The sequence below is a fragment of the Seriola aureovittata genome, chromosome 9, assembly GCF_021018895.1.
Source record: "Seriola aureovittata isolate HTS-2021-v1 ecotype China chromosome 9, ASM2101889v1, whole genome shotgun sequence".
In the NCBI taxonomy this organism is placed as follows: Eukaryota; Metazoa; Chordata; class Actinopteri; order Carangiformes; family Carangidae; genus Seriola; species Seriola aureovittata.
In genome coordinates, this window is record NC_079372.1 from 2,276,624 (window position 1) to 2,302,097 (window position 25,474).

The window sequence follows — 25,474 nt, forward strand, 5'->3', positions numbered from 1 at the left end:
ACACATTTCCGCCAAATAAAGAAATGCAACCTGCTAAATCCATATAGAGCAGGGTGATTTCAGGCCAAGAATCTGGATAGGGTCTTTTCAGGATGCAAATATAAAGCCTCTTTCACACACAAAAGCCCACGCAAAAAAAAGAGCATAGATTAATGTGTTACATAACCAAAAAATTCTTTCACCGTTGCTGACATTTCCAAGCAAACAAGCTTTCAGTAGAAAATTTGACAAGTCGGCACTGAAGGCGGCAGAGATAAGAGGGGAACGAGGGGGCTGGAGAGGAAGACTGTGTCCCCTCGAGGTGAGAGTGGAGCAGACGTCAAATGTTTGATTACGTGAGTGGGAAGGTTGTCTCCTGAATTCACAGACACTCCGGCCAGTTCGGTTCGCTGAGCACCTAACACATTAGTGGATGGACTACAGTCAGCAGGTGAGTGAATCAGTTCTTTCCCATTACTGAGTTTGTATTTAACTCTGGTTGATCTGAAGGCATTCTTTCCAATATAAGTTTATTTTCACTGAAAGGGAAACCACACGGACGCACAGTAGCAGTTCTGTGTGGAGCCTCTTCACTCACTTCATTTGAGCTGTGGCAGATGTGAGTTCAGCTGCTTACTCTTAGTGCCCTCTCCTGGGCAAACAATGAACATGCAGGTACTAGTGATCATTTTCCAGCTCATATCCTGAAAACGCAAAACTGAACAGGTTTTAGATTTGTGAGCCAGCACAGCTTTGAGATGTACAGGAAATAATCTGAGACCACAACCACAGAATACAAGAGCAATGTCAGGATGTAGATTTAGCTCTGGTTGTATGGAGAGCAAGCACATGAGATTGGTGGAGCACTATTTTGTGCTCTAATCACTCGTAAATGACCAAAAGCATGTTTAACACTTTGTGGTAAATTCACAGATTGCGATAAACATTAGGCCTGGGTGTTTGAATAAAAATGCAATCCAGTGCAACAGCTCTGCCATAATTTCTACTTTTACAAACATAATAATGCTCAGTTTTGATCAACACAGAGTGATGAACTGAAATTAATTCAAATGTGTTTATTGTTGAGGTTGCTCACTGAGCTGCTTGTTTATTAGCTACACTCCAATACAACAGCCCTGCAATAAATCCTTCACGAACGCCGTAATGTTCAGTTTAATTGGCCACTGAATTTATGTCATAAACTGAAACATTACTTAATGTGTGATTATGTTATCACAGAAATAATCTATTCATTTACAAAAGGCTCCACATATGATGAAGACATTTCAAAACTGACACAACAGATTAGACAAACGGCCACTGTAGTGTAAACGTCCTTGCTAAAATAAAATTCATAGCTATTGATCATTAAAGCGGCTTCATACGCCAGGCACTGAATCAATATATATATTTTGCTGCAGTATGTTGGGTGTCTCTCTCACACACACACACACACACACACACACACAGTAACCTTTACCCTGGATATCAAGCATCGCTTGCCCAGCCATCAATACTGCGATCATTAAGCCGTTGAAGTATGGTTTGGAGGCATCACACATCATTTCACATTATATTAACAAATTTAATGAAGCCAACAATCAGTGCGTTTCTCAAAAGGTGTTTCCTTCATGTGTATAAATAAAAATCCATTCAGGATCTAAACGGATACTTTATCAGGGACATCTCTCTCATCCTACATTCTGCCACAACAGACCAAGCAGCAATAATTATTGCAGGTGCTTTGGTGGCCTGAACTATTCCTTCAGGAGAGGCCAATAACAGCAAACATTTTGGTGTAGTATAATGCAGCGACTTTGCTGCCAAGGATAATAATGCATATGGCAAACTACAGGGATTGGCATTCTGTGCCATCATCTGAAAATTGATGAAAGAGAGGCACAGGTAGGAAAGAGAAAGATAAACATGTAGTAATTAGGTTACAATGACTGCAAAGGAAATACAATTTTCATTCTGGCTCTGTCTATTTCCCGCTTTCTGTCATCTCTCCTTTTTCTTTCTATTGGTGTCTCGTCAGCATAGGCACATCTCAAAGTGCCTTACATGTCATCCATGCCACCACAAATAAGGAGGGGAGGCCTCAGCAGGAACCCATCAGGCCTTTATCTGTTCAGGAGGGGGAACTGTGGGTACCTGGGGAAATAAGATCACTACCGATGAAAAATGTTTGAAAGAATATATGCAGAAAACCTAATAGCATAAGGTGCAGTAGTCAGGCTAAACTCGAGATAAAAGGGGCTTATTTCATGGGAAGTGTTCGCAGTGCACATGAAATCTTAGAGAAATGTTGAGAAATATGCGATGAGCCAAAATCCATTTCGGCTGCACTTCTGATGTCAGACTTACACTTCCTGCTATGCACTGAAGAGAATAAGGTCATACTCAGCCAAGGTCCTTTTGGTTTCATTTTGGTGTGAAATATGGAAAAAAAACTTTACTTAACACTGCACATCACATGAAATAGTGCGCATTAACCAGAATCCCTTTTGGAAAAAGGGTAAACGTTTTAATCCCTGTGTTATAAAGCTGTGTATATTTCAGTCGAAATTCTGAATAACATTATCATATATTTCTAATTCTAATGTATTCCATCAAGTAAGACTCTGGCATTACATAACCTACTTGTAAGGTGAATGGAGGAGGACAGTCATGAAGTGTCAAAGCTTAAACAACACTTATTATGAAACCTTCATTTTCATGACATGAAAGAGAGAAGACATGAAGTTGTCATCAATTTTACAGGTGCTGCTGGACTTTGATAGTTTTTGATTGTGTGAGTTTCTCTCTCAGTGTGAAGTTAGTGGTGGTGATAAATAGGCTCAGTGATGCACTGTATAAGACAGGCTTACCGTTAGGGATGTGTACCCGAATCCACTGCCAAGCAAAAAGTGTTTGCATCACTGTAAGTGCCCAAAACTGACATTGAATAATTGGCCACAGTCTTATTTTTGTTCAGTTATTCTTTTCCCATTTAAATCATAATTATGGTATTTGAAACTGTATCTTTTTTAAGATTGAGTTCTTTTATAACTGCACTGATGTATTTGAGTATTTTGGCTTATTTTATTAGATAGTAAAAGGGGTTTTGTGGAAAAACATCTTAACATTCGTCAATATGAGAAGAAGAACTGTGTGTTTTATGGTTTTAAATGAACCAGAATTAAAATCTTCACAATACCCATGAAAACTTATCGTATGTCTCCAGGATGTTATTATGAACAACTACTATTTGTCCTGTGGTTGATTATTAATTAGTTAGATCTAAGCTGATGCAATTTTTCTCTGTGAAGAGCTTTGAAACATGTTTGGGATGAATGGCTGCATAAATTAACTTGAAGTCACAGTAACTCCCTCAGCAGTCATTAAAGAGACTGGACAGTAATGTCACACACTGACAACAGCGTGAAATAAAACTTTTATTCACAGAGTGGACGTGGAGAACGTGCTCTCTGTTTTCTGCCACAGACACATTTAACAAAAAGAAGAAGAAAAAGAGTCTGTAGTGGCCTGTTGCTTTTCTAAAATCATATTTTCCTTAAAGGGCTTGCATATGTATAAGTATATATAATCGTAAGTATATAAGTATATATATATATAAGTATGTAACAGCCACATAATGGGCGACAGTTTAAGCCAATTGGACTTACACTTCTGCCAAGTGGAGCAGATGGAATATAAGAACTATGAAGGTAAAACTAATGATATTCTGTACAGAAGTGTGTGCAAGATCATAAATAGCATCATTAACATCATCATAATAAAGTTATTTTAGGCAGGACGAACAGATGGATAGGACTGAGGGGATAAATATGTAGAGTGGGTTTATCGATTTTAACACGTATAAAAGAACATATTTTCATGTAGAAAATGAAATTCTGACACAGCATTTCACAGGATAAATAAAGGAGAAAGACATTTAAAACCGAGTGAAACAGAGAGTTCATAAGCAGACACTACATACGGAGTCAGGGGAGATACTTTGAAATCAGAGTCATCAGTCCTGCTCTAAGTAGCGTGGTTTATGAATATCAGAATATTTTAGAGCATAAAGTTTACTTCTTACACAAACATGTCCACAGGGTAAATGATGTGGCTTGGTAGAAGTGCTATACAACACTGCCCCCTAATGACACCACAGTATTGGCCTGAAAACCAAAATAGTATCACACTGTGAATTGAATGTAAATCACTCAAATCACTGGGTTGAGAAACATCCCGGGTTTCACCTCATAAAACATGAAAAGAAGCATGGCAAGCTTTAAATTCATGCTAAGTCTCAGTCTGTCTGTTAGTGTGAAAATACAGCATGAAACAGTTTATGGCCTGATAGGGAAGAGATGTTTACATGCACAGTTATGTCTCATGAGGGAATCTTCACTGGCTTCCAAGGATACTTCCAGCACATTATATCATCTTAAGTGATCTTATTACTGCTCCACACCTGATGTGTTTGCTGATGAAGAGGATGATGATGATGAAGTGTCTGCAGAAGTGGCTGTTTGGGTTTGGAGAGTCGAGGCAGATGGGAGTTAAAAAGGCAGACCAATCAAAATGAACCAAATACCTTCACAGCAAACACGGAAAAGGGCACATGGAAGGAAATTAAAGTAATAGCTACATATTTTAGCAACAGCACGCCTACAGACACATTCAGTGAAGTTAAAATGACACCACGGACCACATGACAATCAACTATTCAGGTTTGTCCCATTCCTTTCCTGATTCTTTCCTGAGTCTCTACATAAAGTAGAACAGTAATGATTAGTTGATTAGTCGAGTGAAAGGAACTTAATACACAACTTTTTTGTTAATTCATCATTTCAGTTATTTTTCTCTAGGACTCTACATACAGAAAATAAGCTGTGTTAATGTTAAGTCTAAAGTCTAGATTTAAAAACAGAAATGGAAATTACAGAGTGAAGCAGGGAGAGCGTTCCAGCGCTGAAAAAGCAAATGTATTCTTATCTGTAAAGCTAAACCGAAAAAGTTGTTGGATAAGTTGGATAAATTAAACATAAATCAGAGTTCGTCAAAATGGGCTCTGGGAAATTAGAATGGGACTTAAACACTAGTTTTCTTTTAACATTTCATAGACAAAAAAAAATGAATAGAGAAAATAATCAGCAGACTAACAAGTAATGGTAAGAATTGTTAGATATAATTGTTAGTTGATATTAGGGCTAATATCAAGCAAATATTCAAAATATTCCTAGTGGCAGCTTCTAAAAGGTGAGGAGTTGCAGATTTTCTGTTTTATATAATTGTAAATCTTTTTGGTTGGGTTTTGGCTGATGGTTGAAGATTTTTTGGGACAAACTGATTCCTCTGTCATTTCATTAGAAATTAATTAGTAATTATGTATCAATTATAAAGGAAATAACTGTCGTCATATTTGCAGCCCTAACCTGCATGCACGCATAAAGAACACAGCACAGCAGCGATTTAACATCCGTGAAGAAAGCACAGGTCACGGACAAACCATAAACAGGCTGCAGAGATGCTCGCACATTATACGTGTTTACAAGCGTGTACAGAAACGCTTCCACCTACAGTCCCCGCACAAGATTTACATGCTGACAATAAAGAGACAGAGATGGTGCAAACAGTGAGGAACATACATCAGTCGTTCGGTGGAGCTGAACCCCGGGGGGTTCTGTAGCTGTGAAGCAGAGAGCAGCAAGCAGAACTCTCATCTCTGCAGAGCTCATTAAACTCCACTAATCGTATCTGTTACCGCTGTAATGGGTGGAATAAAGGGAGAGACGCAGAAATGGGTTGTGGTTTCCTGGAGGTGGTTAGTGGTGCACTTAAAAATGGTTTGCTTGTTGTGTGTGTGTGTGTGTGTGTGTGTGTCCGTCATAGAAAAAAATCTGGTACTGGCTCACCATATCTGCCTATTTCTCGCTCCAGCAGAAAATGCAGCCCCCCCTCGCTGGTGTTTCTGCTGAGTTTTACATGACTGAAGCTCTCTTCTTCTCCCTGCCCTCATTCTTGTTTTCCTGCTGCAGTTTTAAAAGCGTCCTCAAATGTTGAATGGATTACAGACTCTATTCCAGCATGAACAATAGAATAATAAAAACAGTATCTGATGTCTGGGCACAACGGGACAACAGCTGCACCATAATTGGACTAATGTTGTTATGTGCGTTTACTTTATCATCTAATAATGTAGCCTCATAAACACTGGGGGCTCATACACAGACTCAGGGCTCTTAAGTTAAAAGGAAAAGCCTTGTACCTAATGCTTTGTAGTCTCTGGCTCATTTTGATTTTGGTCACAGCCAACACAAAGCTCTGCACAAACAGGAAGGATTCAATAGAAGGCCAGTCTGCCAAAGTCTAGATGAGATTAAACTGTTATGTCAACTCAACACTGTCTGGCTTTTGTGCTTTCAGAACACTATGTGGAGTCTTTTCATAGACACTGGGTGGTCTGAGAGTGTGCTGTTCTCAGCGCATCTCTGAACTATAAGAACTGTCTTTGTAAATACTGTCAAAGTTTGAATCTAGGCCAAGTATCTAGAGGCTGATGAATCTTTGTCTGTGTTTGGTGTAAAAACAGTGCTTCATTTGTTTGTTGAATCTGCCCAACTATGGTGATTAAAATGTGCATCCCAGGATAAACACCTCCGACTTCAGTTCAAAGTTGAACTTCTAAGCATCCACGAACATGTCACGGCCACGAGGCAGGATTTTTGAGAGCGGCAGTCTTATTTTCTCTGCAACGCCGTGTGAATTTTAAAGACAAAAATGCTTTAGCTGTGAAATGATTTCGAATGCTCTCTAACAGGATTAGGCACTTTCTCTGAACTCACGGATGAACAGCTAATGGCTAATGCTGAGTGCATTAGTGAAAACATTATGGCAAATGAAAGCACAGGAAATGTGAGTCTGACTAGAGAAACTGGCCTTAATAATCTTAGATAAACAACTTCCTCAGACAACCGCTCCTCTCTTTCCCTCTGCATGTCTAAAATTTTACCATTCTTGGAAGTGTTTTAGTGGCAGAGGTGTTGGTCAGTGAAAAAGATGCTGTGAACAGGAAGCATGGCATCTGTAACATGAATAGACATATCTGCTGTACCGCAGCTTTTCGAACTACACTTGCAAAGTCTGCATACTGGCACCAGGAGGGGGGGGGCATGAATCACACTTGACAAGACCATTTCCTTTCACTGTCATCCCTGCTGATTTGGCTGTGGGGGCTGGAAGCTGCTGCCAAAACATAAACAAGAGGGATTACATGTGTAATGACAGTCCTCTGTCAGGGTTTAGTGTTTAAGTTAAGACTGAATGTTCCGTTTCATCAGGGAACTTCCATTTAATGACACAGCTTCTGTGAACCTGTGTGTAATTAAATGAGATTTAAATTGTTTCAGAGCACTAACAGCTCGAGGAAATGCTCATTAAACTGCCGTGTTATATTTTTATTTTTTGCATAGTTACTTCAAAAGACATGATCATTAAGATCCATCTCGAGTGATCCGATTACAAGTGGACAGCTCTAAGTTCAGGTGTGAATGCACCCAAGACTCATGGGGGACGCATTTGAGGTCCAATTACTCAGATCGCATTCAGGCTAGAGGCTGACAATTTTTCAGGAATCCTGGGGGATAAGAGTCAATTTCACTATTCATCACGTGGCTGGGGACAGGAAAAAAAAAACATAATAACAATAGGTCCATTTTTATATATGCAGTTCTAATATGAACGAACACAATTTTCTTTATGTGGAGCATAATGCTAGTCTCTCTGTTGTCTTTTTTAGTCTTTTTTTATCCTCTCCTCCTGTCTGCTCTGAGCGGTGTAAGAAGTGTGGAGTGAGGATAGTGATCCTGGGCCGCATTGAGGGACCGCGTACTCCACTGACGTCCTCTGTCAAAGTCTAATTAGTCCCAACACAGTTTCATAATGAACCAAAAATGTTTTACTATTTCATATGGTTAGAATATTATTTCATCTTAGAGCTGTGCACAAAGCAATGATTCACTCAGCCCCTCTGTGTGAGTCACTCTCTCTCTGTCTCACAAACACTTTGACAACGGACTTGTCTGTTGGACTGGCTAAAAACTTGTGCATTTGTATACAAAGCAGGGAAATGCGACCAAATTGCAAGTCACCACGCACATCCACAATGCATATGGATGTGCATTTTAATGCCAGGTGTGAACAGGGCCTAGAAGAATAGTAGTGATGACTAGGAAAGCATTTTTCTCCATTTTTTCCAACTTGTCAGTTTCTCTGTGGACACATGATATAATGACGACACTGTTTCTAAATTACCTCAAACATATCTTTGTCTATCTAATGCAAATTATTGTTACTCTAGAGCTGCAACAATTGCTCCATTAATTGATTAGTCCAATGTTTCCCCTACATGCAGCTGAAATTTCAAAGGGTTCATCAATATTGCCAACGAAACGTAACCACTACAACTCTACACACACACACATTCAAATCAGCTGATTGTTGTGTATTGGAGCTGAGCTTGGAGCGGAGCAGATCCAGACAGAACACGTCAATTAATCCGGTTTCTGCAATTCCACAGGGTAACGATAGGACAATTAGACTATGGTTAGATCACACAGACCACGTACCTCAGCATGTGACAAATAAAAGTCTGAACTGTAGTTTAGTGGCAGCATCGCTTATACATGAAATACATTGATATAATTATGTACTATTTTTAAAAAAACTAAAAAAACACTGAAACCTAAAACAACCTAAAGGGGACCTGACAACACACACAAACACAGTAGTCAATCAACAGAAAAATTCATGTGCAACATTTCTATATATTATAATAAAAATAATAATTTACTGTTGAATTCATTTTATTATTACAAATTTCAAAAGGAAAACAATATTGCTCGTGTCAGTGTATCCGAGTGATTCTTCAGTAGAAAACAGTTCTAATGAAAACTATTCACAGCGAGGTTTGTGCATTACTCAAAGTGTCACGTTCCAGTTTAATATTTTAAATGTAATTTTTCAAAACTGTGAGCACCAGCAATGAAATTCTATTCATCTCCATTACATTGGGGTGACTGCAGAAGTCTCAGAGAGAAATCTCATAAACATGACATATAACAAAAAAATATCTACCTGACTAGATAGTAAGTGAGAGGATTTTTTTTTTTTTTTTAAATACATAATTTTAATGAACTGACCTTTTTAAATTTTCTATATGTCCATTAGAGACAAGTCTAACATGTTAAGTTTGGTTTCTTGTGGATATTTCCACAGAATTTGCAGTTGAGCCAACAGTTCCAAGCTTTGGGGTCAACTCAGTCTAACAGCTCTGTGTGGTTTTGTATCCTGCTGTGCTGTGCCATCCTAACACCTCAGCTAGAGTGAGATTACTCCCTTAGGCAGCAGGGCCTCTGATAATTACAGTGGAAGGTGAGATTTAAGCCTCTACACACATCCGCAGAGTGAAACATACTCCTCTAACCTTGGTTAGATGATACAGTACATCATTTTTATTATCTCTTTGTCCTAAAACCTGCAACTGACCCATGATAAATAATATTCAATTAGGCAGAGTATTCAGCTTTTAATTAATGCTTAACATTTGATGATTATAATCATAATTTCACCATCCATAATATATAGCAATATATATTTGAGAAAAGAAAAATTAGATTTTGGTCTTTGTTCTTTCATTAGCCTTTCTGTACACTCAGTGAGGCGTTATGTTTCCTGGTTAGTGGTTGCCCAGAGGTTTCTTCTCTTATGTTTATTAGGTTATTGATGCTGACATCAAAGGACTTCCTTTCTCTCCCATTCTTTTTGTCAAGTTAAAGTAAATGTTGGAGTTTCTAGGGCACTGTATGTGACATTGAGGGACTTTCTCTTCAACAAAATATTGGATGTTATGCTTATTGGATGCACAGCAGGAGGAAAAAGCTTTCAGTCACTGGCCTCCATTGGGGTTTCAGTATTAATTTCCAAAAACGCTGATATAAGCCAAAGGCTGCATTATGGTTGTTTCTTTATCTACTGTGGTGAGTTAAACATTTTAACATTTAATTTCTGAGTGCAGTCTTTTCAATTTGTGATGCAGTTTAATTCAATTAAATCAATCTGCTTTTGGGGCTGGTACCATGAAGGGTGAGGTGGTGCAGCTAATATTATCTGTTAATGTGATTTCTTGTGACAGTGTCTAAGTTGAGTGGGTAAACAAAGACAAAAGACAATGTTACTGTCTCAAAACACTGTGCATTATAAATTAATTAGCTTTTTTTGAAATCTCAGAGAATTCTTTGTTTTACTAGCTGAAATTGTTGTAAATATTTTACACAACAAAAGTATCTAAGACGGAAAGCACTATGAAGTTCCCAACAAAAAGTCACCTATAGACATGGCTGGATTATGACAGCATGTAACGGTACACGTATTTGTGCCGTGGTGGCTCGGTTTGCATTGTGAATACGATCTAGCTTTAACCATGTACGTCACATGCATAATGCTTTGTGTTCTGATGGTCAGTCCACGACACAGTAGCAATTTAAGTCATACAGCTACAGTGAGCCCACCTTTCCTTATATTGCCAGATTGGCAAAGCGATACCTTGCTGGGGTGCCATGGTAGGTCACTCAGGGACAGATGCATAAAAAAACCTTTTCCCGCACATAAATTGTAATTTATAAACACAGAATCTGTCACCTCACGTATTCCTTTGACCATTTGTACACAAAGTTTTCCAACGCGATCCAAGTTAGTGACAGTAAAGTGAAACAAAATAAGCAGAGACACATAATTAAACATAAAATGAAATAACCAACTTCACAGAGCTTCATTCATTATCATCATTACAAGTTTGCAATAACAAATTTACAATTCATAAATGGAAATAGTTGTGTTTGTGTACTCAACTTTTCCTCTAGCATTGTTTAATATCCTTATTATTTATTGTGAGGCATTCTGTAAACTGTTTCATACTATTGTAATATTTACTAATCACAGTTTTAGGGCCTGCCTGGAGCCTCTCTCTAGTCCCAATAAATGAAGTTGGACTTTAAGTTTAATGTAAACTGGTTGACGTTTTTGCCTCAGTTTTTTTTCAATCAGTGAAATACTTTCTTGTCTTTCTTCTATGTTCCTTGCCCTGAAAAGAATGCACATGTATATTTCTGGTTTGTGCGTACATAGTTTTAGTCATGAATGAACACACAGATTTATGCAACTGGCTCCTGGTAGAGAGCGTAACATAAAGGCGTAGCGCTAACAACCTGTGGCCCTTCCCTTCTCTCTCACTATCAGAAAAAAGGCAAAAAGAAAAAGGACCGATCTGCCCTTTCTGCAGACAACGTTATCGTTACACCCCTAGCAGACATGCAACTCCTCCACGACCCCCACCCTGACAGAGACAAAGAATGACCACATGTCACACAGCTGTATAGTTTGTGGTCATTTTGTGTCTTTGAAGGTGTTTTGCATCGGCCATACCGGGCTAGTGCCTGACACACCCGATCCATGGCTAATCCATCCATGGTTATTGACTATTCTATTAGCAGTTATTATTATTAAAATTTATTTGACAACTATTTAGTGTTTTTGGATTAGGGATGGGCACGATTAATCAATGATTGATAACTCATCGTTAAGAATTTTGTAGATCACGTGGAATCTGATCAATCCAACGTGTGTCTCAACGAGGTTGTGTTGTGTGTCTTGAAGCAATGCAATGAATTTCACTATGTGTCAGCAACCCGCCGGGGCACAATTTAAAATTTCAACAGAGAAAAATGAATTTTCAGCTGCCAGCAGGTAAACATGAAGAGAGCAAGGCAAAGTTTGGTGTGGGAACATTTCGAGCTGAAAAATAACGAAGCTCACTGTAAACATCGCAATGGCGTGTATAAGCGCCGTAGCTTTGGCTTGTTATTTGTGAAGAGGTTTGGCTCAGAGCCTCAAGCTCTGCTTTCGTTGGTATTTTTGCCATAGGCATTTTATAATATAAAAAATGAATCGATAATTGATCGTTAATTTTCCCGACGATCGAATGAGGAAATTTCTACCACTGTCCATCCCTAGTTTGGATATGTCCTTCAATAATTGTTACCACAAGCGAACTCAGTCACAGCAGGCGCTATTGCTTTACTTCAAACATGAAACACTTGTCCTATAATCCTGTATGTGTTTGGGATTAAACTCTAAGCTTTTATCACTCATCAATGATCTCTCATCTCAGAGAGGAAAGCTTGGCGGCGATGAATTGTCTAGATGGGAGAGCACAGGCGCCTGAAGTGAGGATTTAGAAGCAGGAAAGTGAAGGATTAGAGACTAGGATTGATGTGATTGGCAGACGAATCACATGCTGCTGGTGACGCATCATCCACCTGCCGCTGCAGATAAATGCAACCAACAGGAAAAAACATCAGGGACAAGAAAACACGTGTCTTCTGAATACCAAAGAATATGAAACAAGCTGTGAAACAATCGCAACTGCAAACATAATCAACTTTCGATGATTAGTGAGGATTACAGTTGCCTTGCAGAAAACCCAGAAGGGAAACTGTTTGTCCCTAAAATACAGCATGTCTCTCAATGATCACTCAAATAGATTCAAACTGACACTTTGTTAAGTTTTAATCTGATTCCATAATTGTATTGTAAGCACGCCGGTATACACAATCTGATGTAAAAAAAACTCCCCAGTGCATTCTTCGTCTTTACGTCTTCGTCTATGCCAGATTTTTACTTTTTCAGGAGTAGATAGAAGTTTTAGATTCCATTCTATTCTATTCTATTCCCTTAAACACTGTAGAGTTACAATGATTAATTAATGACAGAATATTGATCAGCAACTATTTTGACAATTGATTTACTGTTAAAGTTACTTTTTGTTTTAAGTTCTTAAATGTGAAAATTTGCTGTTTTTCCATGTCTAAACATTGTATTTAATTAAATAGACGTTTTCTGACATAGACCTAACAATTAATTAATCAAGAAAATAATCAGCTGATCAATAAATTATGGAAATAATCATTAGTTGCAGCATTAAATTATATTACACCTGCCATGTAGGGTGGGCAGTTTGTCAGAATTCTGTAAGATTTAAAGAGATTATTTGTCAGGGCAGCCATTTTGACACCCCATAATAGGAACTCACAGGTGAAATTAATACAATTCATGTAGTCCATTCATACATCCCTTGTTATAAGTTACACCTGTGCAAAACGTCTCCTAGGTGTAAAAGAGACCCATAGCTATGTTCTTGTCAGTTGAAACCATAGATTGCCACTTGGTAAGTTCATCCTTGAGTCCTATTGGACATTTGTGCCAAATTTGAAGAAGTTCCGTCGAGGCGTTACTGAGATATCAGGTCCACGAGAGCGGGACGGACATACGTACAGACAGATGGACTACAACCCCAAAACAATATGCCTCTGGCTCTGGCTGCATGTCTCTGGCATGGAGGAATATATAAAGCAAAACAAAGCAGATGAAATACAAAAACTATGTTTAATGGGTCACAGTCAATGGCTGAGAAGGAGAGGTAGTACTTGAATGCTGCTGATGCCTGGCTATTGGCTAACATCCAGCCTGTGTAGCTGCCAACTGATATGATAATCAAACAACTATTGAGCATGGTGACTGGTAGTTTGTACACCAACTGCACACCTATGCAAACAAAGGTCGAGTCACTATGCTGCAGTGAGTTTCTGTGTGCACCGTTCATGTTCAAATCTGTTGCCATCACCTGTGTAGTCATAGCAATGGCAATATGTAAGTAAAGTGTACTGCAGCAACAACACATTCATTCAGTCGCTTCAACAGCTCATATGCAATGCAGAAAATGTCACAGTCTTACTTAACAGCCAAAATTTTAAGTGAGCCTCAAAAACTGGACGAACAATGACCTGCCTGCAATCATTGCTTAAATTACATTAATTACAATGATTAAACTATGCAAAATCTTTCACAAAACACCCTAGTTTTCTCTCAGCCCCTTTTTGTAAGTGTATCTGTGTACTTGATACATAATTCAGTGTAATGCCCTGTGGATTCATAATAATATTGCTACACACTCTCTTTCTTTATAGATGTGGGCCTGCTTAACTTAAGTCCATACTTCAAAAAGCAATACAATAAAAAATCAGTGGGTCAGTGAATTCCAACTAATTTTAAATATATAGATAGAAACACAAATAACTAGTGTCTCATCCTACAATGGGAATCATTACATTTTCCAGCCACATAAATTGAAGTCTACTTTCACACACATATAATGATAACAAACATACAAACTCCAGCTCATCATCTCCATCTCTGCATTATCCATCAACCACAGAATACAGCAGAGACCCCAAAACCTCAATACATGTTGTTTGCCACCAAGAGCATAAATATCTGATGTCTAATACAAAAACAGAGGGTTGCAGGCAGTGAAAAGAACCTGTTTGCATCAATACACGATTTAATCAATAAAATCAAATCAGCTGCAGCTGAAAATCAAAGCCTTTGATTCACACTTGTGAAGAACTCACCATATGTCTGCTGGTGTTGGTGATAAATCATAATATTATGTCGTATTATCCATCTAGATTGATCACCATCAAACCTAAATTAAGCTAAGTGGCACTCATTCGCTTAGCAATTAGCAAAAATGTTGATCACTGAGCTCCACAAACTGATGCATCATAGTATCAACACATCTTAGAAGAGCAGGTTGTCTTACCTTCGAGTTTCCTCTCTGCTGAAAACTAAACTCCAGGCCACTGAGTGTAGCTCCCATGAAGACCTGGCTCATCTTGGCTCGTCAGTTAATTCTTTAGGCAGCCAAACTCAGCTCGAAAACAGGTGCTCAACATCCAGAGCAGACGCAGGTCAATTGATTCCTGGTGCTAGCAGGGCTAGTTAGCATCTAACTTAAACCCATTTTCCCCCATATTCATCCCCCGCGTTGTCCTCAAAATCTCTGCTTTCACCACCTGCCCCGTTTATACTTGTAGTCCCCTCTTTCTTTACTTGCTGTGTGTTTTCGCACACCCGAAATGCAATTTATAAGAAGCAGTAAAGGTAGTTTTGTTTTTTCCGCCCTCACAGAGATATCTTCCTCTGAGACGTTCTTCCGCCATCCTGTTACAGTGGTGGTAACTGTAGCCTTATTTAGACCACAGGCCTTTGTAGTACTTACAAAACTAAAAACAAACTGCATCACAAAACAGACTTTCAATTTTTAAATTCAACAGCAACACCTTTTTCCAGAAATAGCATTCGTGTTATTCTAGTCTAGATGATCAACAGGAAACGCTGTAAATATATTTTATAAGGACTATTTCTTCTAAAGAAAGTAGTTCCTAAAAGTAGGCTAACTGTCCTCAGTGAGGTCTTTAACCATCAAGTAGGACCAAACCTTTCAGTAATCTTTGTTGTCTGCCCACATCCTTTTTAATAAGAACTTTCTGCGTAATCATGCAAAGTAGCCATTATTCAGTTGCTTTGTATTGCAATGCCATACAATACTGTATTGCTTTTACACATTCATCAGGCTGGAATAATTTACTCTGACACAACTCAGGCACAAAGATAGCCAATTAGATTTACTGCACTCAGATGAAAAGTAAATTAACATAACACTCTAATTGTTAATAGCGGGTATTGAAAGAACTGAGGAAGCAAGCTGAATATTGACAATAAAAAAAAAACGTTTGAATGACTGTATTTGATGTACTTGAAAAATATATGCATCAGCTAATACCACAGTAGTACCATTGACGATTGACCTAAAAATCTGCAATAATGATGGCAATGAATATACAGTCATCAAAAGCTGTAACCTCCCACATTCAAATACTCCAGATGCAGTGCATATGGTGCATTCATGCCTATTCATTTGCTGTTTAAAATGTATGCACACATCAGAGTAGATGGTATTGAGAGGGGCCGCAAGCAGGAAAAAGTGAAATATTACAGCTGTAATGTCCTTGAATGCATAAAGGCTTTACTATAGCACAATATTTCCACACATTCTGCAGTGTCACATCTTGGCACTATTAAATATATTTTTCATTCTTTTCATTTTTGCCATTGCATTGTAGATTCAAGTTTTTCTTCTTTATCTCTTGTTAGTACGGACTACTGAGAAGAATGACAGGAAAAATGCCACAACAATTTTAAAAAATATGAAATCTATATTCAGAAGAAGAACCCCTATGTGTGACAGAATGTGCTAACAGACAAAGGGTAGGGCATTGTAAATTTTTTAGAGTGTACCAGGTGTCCCATGGTCCGCCACTTAAACTCCATTGACTGCCTGACAGCAGTTTTCCTCTGCGCAAAGTTTTTAATAATAAACTTGGAAGCAGGATGTTTGCTATCAAAATGATTCCCAGAACAACTTGACACTTGAAGTGTGTTGCTGCCACTGAGGAATCATTTGAAGAGTTTCAGACACCCATCATCTACTTACATACAATTCTAAAAAATAATTATTTGTCCCGTTCCTAGGTCTTTTGTATGGATGTCTGGGTGAACACAGTGGTAAGATTCCTATTTTACACGCGATTCTGATGCCGTGAGGGATTTAGCTTCACAGATGGCAATATCATGGTTTCTCACTCATGTGAGGAAAGTGCAGACCCACTGGTGCAGACGGATGACCTGCATTCACCTAAGATTGACCTGTCAATAACAGGTCTAGACATCCAGTACATCAGACCATACATATAGGCTACATTATTATTTCTCTCTATTCCTGTGGACATAGACCCGTGCTTTTGTTATATATGTTTGGCATAAAATGACTGTTAAACCCAACTCCAAACTGGAGAACCACTGAAGTGAAAATAGCTCCCAACACAGAATCATACTGCGGTTACAGTCTCAATAATATTATCTGAGTTATGCTGCAATAAGCCAAAATACTGCAGAGATGCCACTGTCAAAACACCATATCCTTACTAACTGGCTGAGTGTTTGTGAGCACAAGGAAAGTGTAATCCTCTGAGTCCAACATTACCCATGCTCTTTGTAGACTCTGCACTTGGTATGATGTTAACACACAAACTTTATAAAGATGAAATATTAATAAAGATACATAATACTGAATATAATATAGAAAGTAGTAAATATGAAATAGTCTCCAGCTTTACAAGGTCAGCCGCAAATAAGTAAGTAACTGCAGCACAAATTTGGTTATTGCTAATTGTTAGTGTTAATCACAGACTGTATATAAAAAGGTGAAACACTTTTCCCTAATATGACATATGGCTGAGTGATAATGTCTCTCCAGTGGCTGTGTTTCTTCATTTAGGTTCCATGGTTTTATTTCAATAGCAGAAGATAGATTGTTAATGATAGCGTCAGTGCCCAGATCACAGTTAGTATAGCATTTCATTTTCATCGATCAAATTTACCTTTAGAGCAAACTCTAATAATTAAAAAATAAATAAATAAGAATTGTGAAAATAGCCCAAATCCATGACTCTGCATTTGAAAATATGATGTTACCTTACTCAGATCACACGCTGACTAAACCTCCTGCAACGTGACTCCTTCTACATGATTAGCAACACTAGGAGCATGAAGCTAATCTCTTACTGCAGGAAAGCCCACCGGGTAAGGAGGTGCGAGAAATCTGTGACTGTGCTGGAACCACAACATAAGTGGTAGAAGGAGTAGAATTAATCACTTCAAAGCAGACCAAAATATGTTCTACACCTGCAGTGGTCACATATTAAAATTTCAGATCACGTTCACCTCAGGGATTTACCAACGGTTTATTGAGTATTAAGAGGATACTCAAGGGTAAAGTGATAGGGAAGAAAGGAAATCCTCTTCCCAACTTTGAAAAAAACATATACTCTCCTTCAGTATTTACATTGTTTCTGAAAGTGATAATCTCACGTGGGTTTGTTGGAAATACAGCCTTAATAAAAAGGCATTAAATTATAATAATTACTATTATCATCAGCAACAATCAATCCTTCATTATTACAAGACAGATACCTGATATTCACAGATACATATAATGTATCTTTTATCATATAATTTTATATCATAATAATTCATATAATCCATATTTGATGAGGCCATTTAAAGGAGTTTTTACTCTCATTTGTCACTTGTTCTGTTGTTTATATGGATATAGAAAATTATCTGTAAGCAGGAATAACATGACAATGTTGTGTGTATTTCACCACATTAGAGGAAAGCAATTTACTTCAGTGTATCACTGCAGCATTAAACACAACAAAATCCACCTCACCAAAAAAGAAAGTAGGAAAGAAAGAAATGCACAGCAAAGAGAAGGAAAGAAAGGTCAAAATTAGTGTTGTTCATACATTAATCATTTTACATGCATATTTATTTTTCAGACTGACTGGGTTTGATATCTGGAATCTGGTCCAAGAAACTGCCAGACGTGAGAAAACAGGACACTTTTGTCCAAAGAGAGCAACAACCAGGGGGTGAGTTTTGAAAGCAAGAAATCTCAGGTCCTGGTGAAGTGACACTGTTGATCCACAATCCCATCATCAGCCTACAGACATGTTCCAAATAATGTTCTGCTACTGAGCAGTAAACTCTTGCTTATTAACCTTTTAAACAGACACTGCTGCGCTGGGAATTGATCGTCATGAGGAACAGGATATTTTTATCACTATTACAGGGACAAAAAAATGTGAAAGTGCATTTGATAGCAAGAGGAATAATGCTACCTAAAGTAGACTAACCTCGAAAAGTCATAGACATAAGACATTAACTTTCCCCAAATACTTTAACTATTTCAAAGCCAGGAAAATAAGTCCTCACACCCCCTTGACAAACGGGAGCATTTGCCGCTGAGGAATTTCTGACAACACATCACAACACTGAACACAGAGCAAATCTCACCACCAGTGGGGAGTGGGAGAATTGTAGCAGGATTATGCACCTGGCACTGCCACGTGAATGTGATTCATGAGAAGAAGAAAAAAAATTCTGTCAAGTGTTTATTCTGTCAGGCTACCACCAGAAGGTTGTTAATATTCAAGTCTTTGGGCAAGTGCAACACTCATGTAATGGATTTTCTCTCTCTCTGCAATTCAGGCAGGCCTTTGCATATAGCTGAGGGACTTCTGATCCAATGATGGGTGACAGCCAAAGATAACAAAAAAAAAAAAAATCCCCCTGTAATTACTGTTCAGATATTGCGAGCCAGCACTACTGTGGATTAGTCTCCCAGCTGCTGTGTAACAGTATGTAAGGTTGTTGCTAAAAATAGAGAAAAACAGCCATCTCTTATTCACACAATTTGCAGCTTGCTCACTTTCTTGCCCCCCCCTCCTCCCCCCTCCCCTCCCCCCTCCCCTCTCTTGCACATCCCGAAATCGCAGACATGCAGCACAAGCTTCAAAGAGCATAGATAACTTGGGGAGAGCAAGACTGACTGTAATTCACCACAGCACATGCAATGATAATGTCATTTTTCACAACCAGAGAGTGGCATTTTGGTTTCACCAACCCAGCGCTCTCACCTATGCTGCGACTGATACGCAGACGTTGGAGGGGAGTTACTGTAAATGAGCACCACAGCTTGATATCAAGTTGTTTTAAAGTTTAGTTTGAATGGGGGGGGAAAGCAACAGAGAAGGAATACAATAATACCCCTCGGGCATATGTAAAATAAATGTGCGACAAAGACTGAACGTTCAGTGCGAACAGCTTTTCAGTATGCGTCGTAGTCCAAAGGCAAATAGCTCAAAGAAAGCTTGACGTGCTTCCAAACATTTAACCAGTCTTGCCTTTTCCGTTGATTTTCCCTGTTGTTACACTGCCTGCTGCGTTCTCCACACTGCGTGGATGAGAAGCTAAGTGAATAATCATTTCAGTTGTTCAGATCTGGAAACCTATCCTCCAGTTTAAGCCATTCTCATTACAACTAAGCTTTCCAACAAACAAACCAACAGCAGCAGCAGCAAGTTTCTGCCATACAACATGTCATTGAAAGAAATGTCAACATTTCCATTGTGGAGAGAGGCCATTTTTTTCTATTGCAAAAACAGTAGTCCAGGAGCAAACCGGTTTTATTGATGAATGAGAGAATAAAATCAGACAAGGTGCAGCTCAACTCACTAGAAAAAAAAACCTCAAGGTCTTCAAGGAAAAAAAAAACAATCCAAATCCATTTCTGTACCAGAGTGGTGAGCTTGCCCAGCAGATACAAGTATATACAGTATATACAATCGCCTTAACCTGCAGACATCCTGTGAGAAATCACAACTCACTACGTTTCACATCAGGTCAGCTGTGGCCAAAGGGTGCCATTTCCTGTTTTAGGCTTTATGTGACACCTTGTAACCGACCACCTCTTGCTGATTTTGTCATCCTGTGAGATTTGATTTTGACAAAAACAGTAGCCACATCGACTCAAAGCACAAGCAAACACTTCCCATACAAATAATGCATATAATGAATGCACCCACATAAGCAGAGTCTGAATGGGGGCTCTGGATGTCTCGCACTTGTACTGCACAGAATCTCTTCAAATGTTGATTAAAAATTCCCATAAAGTGCATAAGCATAATTATAAGCAAACGTCATCTATTTTTCATTGCTAATTCACTCAGCAGCCTCAGACATATTTGCCAAGATGAAATCTACAAAAATTAATTTATAAGGTTGGTGCAGCAATTGGTGCAGAGTTACTTGTCAGACTTAACGTGAATTAGTGAATAAGATCAATATGCATTCCTGTTTAATAAAGAAGAAAGGTGACACACTGATCTCAAAAGAAATCCAACATCACATAGGTATTTATTACACTCATCACACTATCAACATGAACACATTGTTGTGTTAAACTGCATTACACTACAAATGATTTAATATTGATGTGTAACTCATAAAAAGCATGCTACATGAAGTGGTCTAAAATATGAACTGTGTCTTCTCATGGAGTAGACACAAAATGCATTAGAAATGTTACCAAATACATTAATGTACCTTATAATGGAAAAAAAGAGAAACATGATTAAAACACTGAGAGAACTCAATGATAAATTGCACAAGACGCGACTCTAAAAGGAAAACATATTATTTCCTCCTGGTTGTCGTTGAAAGTGGGACACAGATTTTCAACTGTTGCCTCCCTAAACGCCTTAATTTTGCACAACAGTGTAGCAGGATTTAAATTTCTGTCATTTATTTCTTTAAATAGACTCTATGATGTCTGCTCCATATCTGTGTCTAGCACTAAATACAAAATAACAGTGGGTGAACCAATTCTTCAAACACTGCATGCAATCAAGTTAAACTCAATCAGAATCAAACAAGGCAAGTCAAACTTTGTCATTTTGGATATTTTGCAGACTTTATGATGACGTTTACACTCACTGGCTTGCATGAGCTGACCCTGACGACCAAACACCTGAGAGAAGGGGCTCCGGCTGCAGGTGAGCATCTCCTCCATGGCTGAGCTCCTCTGGGAGGGGAAAAGGTCCTTCGTCTTCAGAAAGAGAAAGTGAACTGAGGGTCAGCCTCCGAGCGTGGAGAAGGTCGGCTGTTACACTGGAGCAATCCTCTCCTCTCACTCTTTCAGCTGACTGCTAATTTGCCTTTGAAGCCACCTCACGACCTCTCCTACGCCTTTCCCAGGGCTGTCATTTGCTTTTTTTTTTTTTTTTTTTTTTGCAGCTGCTTCCCCCGCTGACTGCAGATCAGTCCTCCGTTGTCGTTGCCTCAGATGCCGTCAGAGTTGTTGCTGCTCCTCAGCTGATGGGAGATCTGTGTTGGGTTGCTCACAGCCTGCTCATTAGTGCTCCAGTGTGGCGCTGCTTCAGACAGAGAGCACAGCAAACACAGCATGAACAAAGCAAGAGAGAGAGTGGGAGAGAGAGAGAGAGAGGGATGAGGAGAAGAAGCCTGCTGCAGAGAGAAGACAGACTCTCTCCCCTGACAAAAGTGAGAATAGAGATGACTGTGTGTGCATGTGTGAAAGTGTGTGTATAGCCACTTTTAACATTATACTGCTGCTGCTGCTGCTGCTGCTGCTGCTGCTTGTAGTTGAGGGCTGTGGTTTCCCCATTCTCTTTTATCTCTCTCTTTTTAATCCAATCCCACTCATCTGTGGTAATTTGACAGACATAGATGTTGTGAAATTGACAAGACGCACAAGAGTGTAAGGATGATAACATCTGTCTGTCAGGGTGCTGTTGAATATATGCTGCAAACACATACCAGCGTGCTCTGGTGCGGCCCGAGGTCTGTTCATTCACTTTCATACATTTTAGATGGAAGCTTGGAAGTCACACATAGAAAACAAAAAAAGAACTCACAGTTCCTCCTAAACACGAGCGCCATATAGAACATAGAGACGAACTGAAAATTAATAGAAGCAATCATGACATTGTTGAGCAGTTGCAGGTAAGGATGGATTGGGATTTTTCCCTGCTCAATTGAATACAGGTCTCTCACCTGTCATTCTGTCTGTGCAGTTACATTTTTATGCGTCATTCACCTCAGCCATTACGTTTTCTCCCTTTTCTCCTCTTCTCTGTGACCCACTGTGTTTGATTCCTAAATCCAACCTAAATTTCCTTCAGGATTATAAAGTTTAACTTATTTCTTATTTATTCTCTCTCTCTCTCTCTCTCTCTCTCTCTCTCTCTCTCTCTCCTCCTTACTCTCCTACATGAGGATTGTTTTCCAAATATAGACGGGGAAGTCTGATCCTGCATCTCTCTGTCTCTCACTCACACACAAAACAGTCAGGTGTATGCAGGTTGTATGCAGCACTTTGTGCTTGTGCAGACAAAAAATAGCACATTCGTGAATCCCCCTCAAAGCAAAACAGGAATTGTGAAGAAAAAAACTCAACCACGGACACAAAAACCAGTTTCAAACTAAAGGGGCCAGTGGATCATTAAAAATGGATCTGCATCCTTTATTAATGTCCTCATTACCATGTCTGTTCTGGTTCCACATGAACAGCATGCAGAAAGGGAAGAAGAGAATTGTAAAAACTACTTTATCCCTATATCCTGTTGGTAATATTGTTCCCACAGAATGCTGCTTGGAGAGGGTTAGTTACCTTTATAATGCCAGAATTAGTCTTTGCTTTGAACTCAGTCTTACATAAGTTATTGGAGGAAGCAAATTAGCTGTTATACAAGGTCTCCAAGCCTTCAATATTCAAATATTTGAATTTTCTTTAACTAGAGAACTTCTATTGAGACTTCTAGGCGTCTGCTTTTCGGGGGACATCTGCCCCAAACTGTTTCTGACTACACCAAAAAAAAAAAAACCCAACACAACATGCATTTAAAATTGACGTTCGGTTCAGTAAAGAGTTCATTTTGCTACTAAAAGAACATCGATGTCACATCAGCCAGAAGAAGCAGTGTGTGGTGTGACACCTCTCTGTCTTCACAGATCCCTGTCATCATCATCATCATGCACTGTTCACCTGCACATGGAAACTTAACCTCACCTCCAGGTGACACAATACATCATTCAAACTCTACCAGTCTTTGTGCCTGGTAGAGTTTGTCCTGTACCTGTTTTCTCTTTTCGACAAAACAGGACAGACCCTGCAGCTCACCGAGGGGAAGAAATATGTCTCACGCTATGTTACTGGTTATAGTTCAGTATTAATATTGTTTATCAAACTTTCAATAAAGATGAAGAAACGAATGAGAAGATCAAAGGTTTCTCCTCAGACTTCTGGGATTGATGTTTTTGTTTTCGATCATCTCTGATCGTGTGTCCTCTCCTCTCATCATAACTTCCTTTGAGAATTCAACATGGCCCTGGGCTAAGATCCTCAGCTGTGTTGAGCATACAAATGCAGCCTTGCAGTTTGAAGTTATTGCTGAGCTTGTGAGCTCTGGGAGATCTTGTACCTTAGGGCTGTGGTTTCTCTCTCTAGGTTCACTGGCACAACTCCATACTAAAAATCAACTGCCAGGCACTGCTGCTGCTTAAAGCACCTGAATGTTTATCCCTTATTCCCAGAGACTGTAATTAGACTTCTTTTTTTTTTTTGATATTCATAATTACTTAAAGGGCATCAGGGTGTGTTAAAAGCCTTTATACACACCTGCAACTAGTCGTAAGGGAATACAGTATCTGACAGCTTCTGGTTTTCCTCAGTTCAACTACAAAACATGTTGCAACATGCTCTCAAAACCTTGTGTGTTCAGTTTGAGCAGAATTGCAGTTTGCTGGAGCCTTTCACACACGTCTAAGAGAAAATAAAGCTCCAAACCACTTGTGTTGATTTGTCACAAAAAGCACTAAAAGCCTCTGAGCGGTGAAAATATAAGCTTCACCAGAGGGAGAACAAACCCACAAGCCTTTACGTAACAGCAGAGCAGACTGAACAAGCTTGCTTCACCTGCTGTTGCCGAGTCGTGTGCATCTGCATTTTATTAGTGTTGGCTATAGCTATGACACAAGGGGATGGGGAGAATTACAGTGATTTGTCAGTCACAGACTGATGTACGGCACAGCTACTGTTTCTGGTAATACTGAAGAATCAAAAAAAAAAAAAAGATCTTTCCCCTGGACCCTTATGTTATTTGCCTGCATCAAATAAAAGATTCTGCATAACTGCCAAAATTCCAATTAAATTCATGCCCACTGTGCTGCATGTTGATGATCAATTATACTCAGGCAGAGATTACTTTTTGTCTGTTATTGTTTGATTGAGAGAGCGTGCTGACACAGGCCAGCACTTGGACCTGGTCTCTACAGGCAGGAGAAGCTGTTGCCTTTCTGTGGGTAAGGATTAATTTTGAGGAAGATTAAAGTCAACAGCCATGTTTTATTTAAATGGGGGTGAATTGGCCTATCAAAGCTTCTGCCATTCAAAGATGTCTTATGTTGGTAAAAATATTCATTTCTATGCTGTACTATACAAGTGCTCCCACTCAAGCACGATATTTAAAGATACCCTGTGGATATTTTCACTACTCATAGCTACAGCACAATGTTTATATCAGTGGGTCTGTTTCAATGGTTTCGCACTCAGACCTCCTCTGATTTACACGTTTTAACATGTTTGTTACACACAAAGCACATGCAGTAACTGAATGTAAATATAACTTTGTTTACAAAAAAACACTTCCTATGTACAGGTTAAACAAATGAGATACAATGTGTAGCTTTAGAGGCATTGCACCCTTTGAGTTTTGGACTTATACTAAATAAATCTTTTAAAAATGATGACATAAATGTTGACGTTGAGCAGATACTCTACATATTTCTTCACCACTTTCCAAGAAAACAGGTCACAGGCTGGTGGCTCTGGATACCTTCACATACATCCAGATTTCAAGTGTTATACTGGCTGTTTTTTGGGGTTTTTTAAAGCATAAAAACGTATGTGAATGTAAATGGATTGTTCAAACAGAATGTGGGATGCAGTGGTATTTAAAAAAAAACAAAAAACAAAACCCTCTTCACTGAATCCAATGCTCCAGAGGGTAAAGTAAGGCAAGTGTGCCACCACCTGGACATTTTAGTACCTTGTAGTCAGGCATAA

At 38.9% G+C, this 25,474-nt stretch overlaps 1 protein-coding gene and 1 long non-coding RNA gene across 7 annotated transcripts in view; one reads left to right on the top strand and one right to left on the bottom strand.

Annotated features, from left to right (window-relative positions):
* The window catches only part of kazna (kazrin, periplakin interacting protein a), a 176,159-nt gene extending 153,543 nt beyond the window's left edge, over window positions 1-22,616 (bottom strand). For 2 of the 6 annotated variants that reach the window (XM_056384871.1, XM_056384869.1), the window contains exon 1: window positions 21,325-22,614. In XM_056384871.1, the coding sequence (XP_056240846.1) occupies window positions 21,325-21,400 (76 nt within the window). In that variant the 5' untranslated portion in view covers window positions 21,401-22,614. Of the gene's footprint in view, window positions 1-14,686; window positions 15,094-21,324 lie in introns of those variants that run through there. The other 4 variants (XM_056384870.1, XM_056384872.1, XM_056384873.1 and 1 more) reach the window with 4 other exon arrangements.
* Window positions 240-25,155, top strand: LOC130174719 (uncharacterized). The gene is made up of 3 exons (XR_008828622.1): window positions 240-430; window positions 18,327-18,419; window positions 21,300-25,155. It is a non-coding gene; the product is annotated as an uncharacterized LOC130174719 (long non-coding RNA).
* Window positions 25,156-25,474: the final 319 nt, after the last annotated feature.